Source organism: Dromiciops gliroides, chromosome 3 (genome assembly GCF_019393635.1).
Source record: "Dromiciops gliroides isolate mDroGli1 chromosome 3, mDroGli1.pri, whole genome shotgun sequence".
Classification (NCBI taxonomy): Eukaryota; Metazoa; Chordata; class Mammalia; order Microbiotheria; family Microbiotheriidae; genus Dromiciops; species Dromiciops gliroides.
Window position 1 is genome coordinate 484,054,571 of NC_057863.1, and position 8,047 is coordinate 484,062,617.

General features: G+C 45.8%; 1 protein-coding gene across 1 annotated transcript; it reads right to left on the reverse strand.

The window, feature by feature from the left end:
* Positions 1–230: 230 nt before the first annotated feature.
* On the reverse strand, positions 231–7,242 carry SHISA2 (shisa family member 2). The gene is made up of 2 exons (XM_043995937.1): positions 6,486–7,242; positions 231–2,432 (listed from the first exon to the last, which is right to left on the reverse strand). The coding sequence occupies exons 1-2, from the start codon at positions 6,826–6,828 to the stop codon at positions 1,879–1,881; spliced, it is 897 nt and encodes a 298-aa protein (XP_043851872.1). The 5' UTR covers positions 6,829–7,242; the 3' UTR covers positions 231–1,878.
* Between the last annotated feature and the right edge of the window lie 805 nt (positions 7,243–8,047).

Consider the following 8,047-nt stretch of genomic DNA (forward strand, 5'->3'; position numbering starts at 1 on the left):
TCCATTTAAAAGTAGATTCTTAACAAGGGGACAGGAATACATACCACTGTTTATTCAGCAACTATTCCTAGATTGTTTGACAGCTGTTTCTTCAAAAAACAAATCAGAGAACTGTTTGAAAAATGAGCAAATGAGACTTTTAAGAACCCAAACACCCCCATAAATTCACACCATAAAATATTTATTAAGAAACAATATGTTTTTTTCTTCAATTGTAAAAACATCTTAGGAATCCTTTTTTGAAATTTTAAAATCATACTAGATGCAGACACAGTCTTACATTATCCATGACATATATAAAACATGTAAAATACCACACTTCACAAAACTTTAATTAACAATCAGAATCTTGTGTCTCCACCAGCTAATAAAATAATTTCCACATACTTAACTTACTTTTTTAATACGTAAACAATATACAAAGAGATTCACCTGAATTTCATAAATCAGAGCAGGGGTCCTTATCTGGGTATGTGCAATGAACAGAGTACTTCCTGTAGAGACTGAAAGAGAGAGGAAAACAACAAGAAATGCCTAGCTTTGTTACTGAATAAAGCTAGCATATGTGTAAACCTTCCTCTAGATATGACAAGAGTCCTTGATGTTCAGAAGGAGAAAAAAAATAGTAAGCCACGTCAAAGAAGTTTCATTGAAGAGTATATAATATACCTGCCCATTCCCCTATAGCTGCTAGATGCTCCTACAGGTTTTGGCCAAAGGTTATAAATCTGTGGCATAAATTTTCCCCTATTAGGTAAATTTCTATACCGTTTTATCTCTGTTGATCATATGTAAACAGTAAAGCATTCTCATCAGTTCTAGGCAGAAATATTGACCCTCCTTTTCATCTATAGCTAAAATGCATTCACTACTGTCTGGGAATTCAGCCTCTGAAAACCCAAGCAGAATGAAATGCTGAGGTGGACAACTTTTCGCAGCAAAAACTAACCTGGAATGGCAGCAACTGATTTTTTTTTTAATTGAAAGCATAAAATATCATTAAGATGAACAACCAAGTCTCGCACCTTATTAGATGCTATGGTAAAGTCAGATTAAAATACAATCAGGAAGAGAGTTTATGGTTTTATTGCTATTCCACCCTTCTTTAATCTTCTTCAAGATTAAAAATAACCCCAGAGTCTTCCTTGGTAAAGCCTCTATACCATATTTCAATGAAGGGTGATTTATTTTTGTATATAAAAAACCATTTTGTCATAAGATTACTACATAAATAAAGGAGCTTTTCACAATCACAAAACCAGACAAAATACATAATTTTACACTGAAACGAAGATGTGCCTGGGAAATGCTGAGATGCAAAGGACAGTTTCACATGGAAAACAGGTTTTCCATTTATGATTGCATTAGTCTTCCACTGCCAGTTTGACTGTCTACAAAATAGTCAAGGGATAAAGAGGTAACAAATATCATGATCTCGTACAGTTGAGGGGAGGGAGTGGGGGAGAAAAAGAAACCACCTTACTCTAGTAACTTACAAAATTCTTCTGACTACTGCACCTAAAGGGCACTTGTTGGCTCAAGCATTTCTCTTTTGCACACACGCATACTCATACACACACACACACACACACACACACACACACACAGAGCTATCAAAAATGCATGTACACCTTCAACATAATCCTTTTTTTCCACTAAAAATCATGCACTGGAATGAAACCTATCTGGAAATGCTAATTGAGAGATATTGTCATAGAAGCAAATGAACCCAACAAAAAGAAATGCTTTCCAAAAAAATGTCCAATATTCAAGGACTTCTGTTTAGAGAACTCCTTACAAATGTTTGTGGATTCATTCCCAAAGTATTTCTTGCCTATTCATCTTAGGTACTGAAAGCCAGTTTTGTGGTCCATGAGTTCACACAGTCACTGCTGGGTACATCTTCTGTTCACTACTGGCATGGGGATAAGGAGACTGGATTTGCCTGTACCCAGTCTGCAGACCGTCCAGGAAGGGCGGCACGGGTGTCATTGGCATGGAGTCATGTTGCACTGTATAGCCCACATACTGGGGGTGCAGGTATTGTCCTTGGTGGGGCACAATCTGGGTAGCCTGTTGACAGTTCAACACTGAGAAATTAGTTGGCATGTTGACATATACATTATTCATGGTCCCTTCTGGCAAGCAGCAGTTGGTCTGTGACCTTGTTGGAGGCGCTCTGGCTCCCGAATTGGCACTGGAACTGGAGCTGGCAGCAGTGCTTGATTGGCGGGAAGAGGATCCTCGAGAGGTGCTGGCACTTGGAATCATGGGAATCGTCTCCATCAATCGATTACCTCCAGGGGCTCTGCTCTGCTGTGGCTCCTGCTTGGGCCTCAAACACCTGCAGCAGCAAGCGGCCACTAAAGATCCCAAGATGATGAAGGCAACGAACACTGACCCCACGATGAGGAACGGCACATAGATAGGCACTAAAGAAAGGAATACAGACAGATGATGATTCCTCTTAAAGAATGTTTACATCACTCCAATACTGGAGTTTTGGATAAAATTCCGACAGCACTAGCTAGCTTAAGAGTGGTCCTCTCTGTCTTTTATTTCCTTCCTGATCCCTAAGATGCCTGGGCCTGAACTAGGGTCTATGAAATTGAGACAAAGACAAATAAAAAACAAACAAATATCAAAATAGCTCAGAAAGACATCTCCCACTGCCTAAATCATGAGCAACCTATGTGTAAAGATCTGTCCCGATCAATTGAAAATATAAATTACAGAATAATTCTAAAGAAATATTACTTTCAAGTACACAAAATGAATGAATCCTCATAACTAACCAAATTAACGGATATGTATAGTTTTGGGGCATATGTATAGTTTGGGGCAGCGATATGTCATAATAGATAGAGTCCTGGGTCTGTAGTCAGGAGGACCTGAGTTCAAATCCAACTTTGGACACTAACTGGATGACCCCAGGCAAGTCACTTAACCCTGTTTGCCTCAGTTCATCTGTAAAATGAGCTGGAGAAGAAAATGGCAAATCACTCTAATATCTTTGCCAAGAAAACCCCAAATGGGATGGACGAGACTGAAAAAAATTCAACAAAAACAACAGTTCTGAGGATTTAAAAGTCATTAAAATGCCTGTTCTTTTTAGTAGGTTAAGTATGTCCCCTGCAATCTTCTTTTTGACAATATTTGGGCAGCAAACTTTTTTTCACTGATAGTACAAAAGTCAACTTAATGCAGAGCCAATCATTACAACTTCTGGATGGGTGAGCTTAGATTTAGGCATCTTTAATGCAGTAGAGATGGGTAGAAATAAAAATCCCCAACTCTTCTTGGTCAGTCTTAGAAGACTTCCTTGATAAGGCAAACTTGGAGCTTAGTGCTAAATTATGGGCAAGCTATTCCAAGCAAAAGGCAAAAGCACAGGGAAAAGACTACGTAGATGAAAAGTAAATAGCTTAAGAGGAATGGAAAGAGAATCTAAGGAGACAGGAGAAGGCCAAGGCAGCATGAGTGGACTGATACCAGGCTTGGTGTGCCCAAAGTTAAAACACTGGGGGATTCTAGGGAGCTCCCAGAAAATGGAAGAAACATATGATAACATAAAGCAACCAGCATGAATTCTGACAAGTTAGATTTATCCTGCTCATAAAATAATTTCTGAAAACCAAGCTTTTGGTTTAAAACAAACGTCAAGGATCAGGGTGTTTTTTAAAAATCCTTTTCACACAGTCAGTCTTTTAGAAATCCTAAAATCCTGGTACTATTTGTCAATTGTTCTTCATGTGGAAAACATAAGATGTTCAAAAGAGATGTGGCAAATGGGAAGAGGAGAAAAAAATCTTGTTAAGTCTATTGAGTTCCTCTGCTACTTATCTGAGTCATTCCCAATGCACTTATCTCATACTGTAGTCATTTATAGACATCTTCTCTCTATTAGATTATATACTCCTACAGAGCAGGCCTTTTATGTTTATTTATATCCTCTACAACACCTTGTACATAGCATGAGCTAAATAAACATTGGACGAATGAGCCAAATTTCTTGGCACTGAGGAAACGACCAAATTCTCTCAAATTGAGCAATGCTTCTAAATATGTTCTTTATGACTTCTGAAACACCTAGAGTCAAAGTTATTAAAATATAACACCTTGTGGAATCACCTAGACCTAAGCTTGATTTTCATGATGAAAGTTTAGCCAAATAGATGGTTTCTTGAAGTCTAACAGGTGCTGCAGAGTTGGCTACAACAAAATTGTCCAAGAATAAACCTATCCTAATTGTTGGAGTTAGCCAGAGTGTTTTGTTGCATCATGCTGGGCTTTTTCTATATATTTTTTTGTATTCCTCTAAAGAAATCTGGCCTTATACATTTACCAAAAGGTTAAAAATCTGTATACTTTAAAACCACAAACACACACAAACACATTATCTTAAGGCCTTGTCAGAAGCAATGCAATGTTACTCACTTTAAAAAAAAAAAAGAATTGTTCACTTTCAAGGAATTTTAATTGGACTTGCATACTGGCATGTAGGGGTAATTAATACAGTACTCCCGTGAGCCCTGGTACCATTTAATTAGACAAGATAGGGCAGCATTGGTGTGAAATAAATTTAGTGAAGCACAATTTTTTTTAGAACAAAGCTTTGCCAAGTGCAATGAAGTCCCCAAAATGCATGTGTCAGCATCTTTATAATTTTGACAAGCTTTCATATTTCATGTGGAGTCATGAGTTAACTGTTGTGCAGGGATCTGTCCCAAGAAGTCTCCTTTATTTTTTTTTTCTTTTACTATTAAACTGAGCTCTACAGACTTGTAAATATCAGACTACACCATGGCTTTGGCACATTCCTTAAGGCTTTATTTCAAACACATAATCTCACACACAGGCTGCAAAGCTGAGTTCGAACTTTAAACTGGGGCATTTTCCGGAATTATATACTCCTCTCCTCCCTTCAGACAGAAGGCAGAACAATGGTTAGTAGCATGAGCAATAAAATGCTTGACTGGAAAAGCAGCCCAGTTTAAAGGAACTCTTCTCCTCTTACAGGGTCACAGGAGACAGCTCTGTAAACACTCCATGCCTCTCCTAAAGCCAAGAACATCTCTGGCAGCTCAGCCTCCCCTGGGTTCAGGATGCAGAGAAACAGGAAGGGGCAGAAGGGCAGGGAGAAATGGAAGGTGCTGAAAGTCCCCCTTGTTAAAAACAAACTGCCCAGCTTCCCTGGAAGGAGAGCGCACCTTGGTGAAACGTTTGCTATCTGCCCTGTTCCCCCCAGAATATGATCCTACTCATTGGATCATACAGCCTCAAGGAGGGGGGAAGAATATCGCAGAAGACTAGGGCTGTTAAAAGGAAATGTTTTTGAAAGACAAAAAGTGAAACATCTTCTGCAGGGTCTCAGACAAGTTGGCCAGGCATCTGATGCAACACAATTCAGTTTCAGGTGCAGGTGCCAGCTCTGCTTGCCAGCACACATGGAGGAAGGGAAATGGGTGTTGCAGAACACTGGAGCCCTGGGGCCAGGGCAGGGGAGAAGTGCAGGCCATTCAATCCCTGCTCGAGAAACCGAAGATTTCTCTTCCACTTAATTGTCCCAGGTCGGATTACTGCACTAAAGAAAGTCCTAAGAGATGGAAGGAAGTTTAAGGATTATAGTCCAAGCCCCTTATTGTGGGGATGGAGAACAGCCTGACCCACGGGAAGGCCCAGCCGGGCCCCCTTCCTGTAGTGGGGAGACCTGACAGGTTTCCTTCCTCCACAGGGTGGGGGTGGAGCAGTACCTGACACAGTATGGCCCAGGCCGGGAAAGGATTCCCTGCCATTCACCCCACCTTTCCTATCTTCCCTCAGTATTTAATTCACTTAATTGGAAAAAAAAAGCTTCCCTGAAATCCAGGCAGAAGATTGTGAAAAGGGAAGGTTCGTCCTTCTTCCTGAAATACTTGAAAAGATAATTAACCCCTTTGCCTCAAATGGGCTGGGTCTGACCCCCAAAGTCAGGAAGCGTCTTCCTGGGACCTTTCAAAGAGCTTGGGGGCGGGGAGGAGAGAAGGATGTCAGGGAGGAGGAGGAGGAGATAGATGGAAGAGATGAGGAAGGCAAAGATAAGATTTCCTGAAGGAAGTTTCACGGTGCATAGGGGTTCAGGCTTCTCTCTCTCTTTAGAATCTGGGACCGAGTCACAACATGCTTAGCAGTAGAGATGATTTGGTCCAAGTCACTCGTTTTACACAGAAGCAGCCAAGGGCCGGTGGGGCGCAGTGCCTTGCCCAATTTCTGCGAGCTGCTGCCGGCTTGCAGGACTCGCACGAAGTGGCGGGTCCCTCGGTCCACCCCTCCAACTCTTCCCCTGCCTAGTTCTGCTAGCTAGGTCTCTCTGCTGAAGTCCCATCTAGTCCAGCTCCCTGGGGCGGCTCTCAAGATAAGGAGCAGAGAAAACTTGGCCTGGCCCTACTCCAAACCAACCCCCTGGGCCCCCGCCCCGCCCAGGGGGCCCCCTCCCCCCGGCTTACCTGCGGCGCCGTCGGGGCCGTCTTTGTCCGAGCGCCCCGGCTCGCTGCCCCCCTGCTGGCGGTCGTTGTCGCAGCCGCCCTGGTCGAGCCTCGCGTCTGCGCTGGAGCAGCAGTAGCGCAAGGCGCAGCTGCCACAGCAGATGGTGGCATCGCCGCCGTCGAAGCGCTCGGGACACTGGAAGCCGATCCGCCAGACGCCCTGCGCGTCCAGCCAGCCGTGGCAGTACTCCCCGCTGGCCCGCGCCCCCGCCGCCAACAGCGCCGCCAGCAGCAGCTGCAGAAGGGTGGGGGAGGAGGACGAGGAGGAGGAAGGCGAAGGGGACCACAGACGTCCGCCCCACATGGCACCTCCCGGAGCGCGGGGCGGCGCGGGCTCCAGTGGGCGGAAGGGCCCCTCAGGAACACTTGGGTCGGTTAGCGTCCGGACCCCTGGGTTTGGCAAAGGTCGGGGTGCTGAGTACGGGGGACGGTCACGGAGGGGTTCAGAGGAAGTCCTGGAGAAGTCTGCCCCTTTCCATGCGGTCCGCGCCCTTCTTTCCCCTCCAGTGCAGGGGAGATGGAACGGGTGAGCAACGATTTGATGGAGAGGGCGGCTCCTAAGCCATCATTCCCACATGCCTGGGCGCCCTAGCCGGGTACAGGCGGGAAGAAGCTTGCAGGGGTCCGAGAGAATGGGAGCCTGGTGGCTCCCGGACTGTAGTTCTTGTGGCAAGTTAAGAGGAGCCACTGGGAACGCCTCTACTATGGTTGCGGTAAGCGACGGCTCTCAGAGGTGCTCCCAACAAGCGTCAACTCCAGGGGCATCCCACCGAGGGGATGTGCCCCCCAAAAGCCAACAGATGCACACAGGGAGTTCTTTTCACGGGGCTCACGCCCTCTCCACTGGACCAATTAATTATACTCCCGAGGGACCCAAGCAGTCAGATTCCAGAGTGACAGGCGAAGCGGGACCCGCTTTCTCCCCCCTCGGCAACAGAGCGCAGGGGATAGCAAGGAGAGGAGAGCGCGCTGGGAGGGGGTGGCGAGGGCGCTTGTTAGAAGCAAGTGCAACAGCAAGTGCGGCCGCTCCTCAGTCTCTCCCTCTCCATTTTCAAACTTTGTCCGCGTGGTTCACGTTGCAAAAGTCGAGTAGTTCAAGGAAACCCTTCCGGGGGCACAGCCCAAAGTGTCCCCTTGAGGGCAGATGTTAAATGCCAGTAGACTCAGCCCGAGTAGCCCGATGAAGAGCACCTCACCTTTCCCCACCGACACCAACACGACCCCTGCAGCAAGAAGCCAGAGACCCTCTGGCCAGCTTCAAGAGCAGCTCGGGACTGGCCCGGGGAGGAGAGAAGAGTGGCGGCAGCCTCCTCCTGCTGTCTCAGTCCCGGCGAGCCTGGCCGGCAAGACTCGCTAAAAAAAAAAAAAAAAAAAAAGCTCTCCGCCAGGCTCGCTGCTGGTGCTGCTCTTGCCTGGGTGCCGGTTCGCTGGCTGGGTGCCGGTGCTGGTGCTGCTGCCGCCGTCGCCGCCGCCGCCGCTGCCGCTGGGAGCAACTCCAGGACTTGCTCACTCTCTTCTCCCAG

Bases quoted from the DNA above. Each gene is read 5' to 3' on its own strand.
- SHISA2 (XM_043995937.1), bottom strand. From the start codon at position 6,828: ATGTGGGGCGGACGTCTGTGGTCCCCTTCGCCTTCCTCCTCCTCGTCC. The intron at 2,433-6,485 runs GTAAGCCGGGGG...TCCTTTCTTTAG, and splicing joins CGGCCCCGACGGCGCCGCAG to TGCCTATCTATGTGCCGTTC.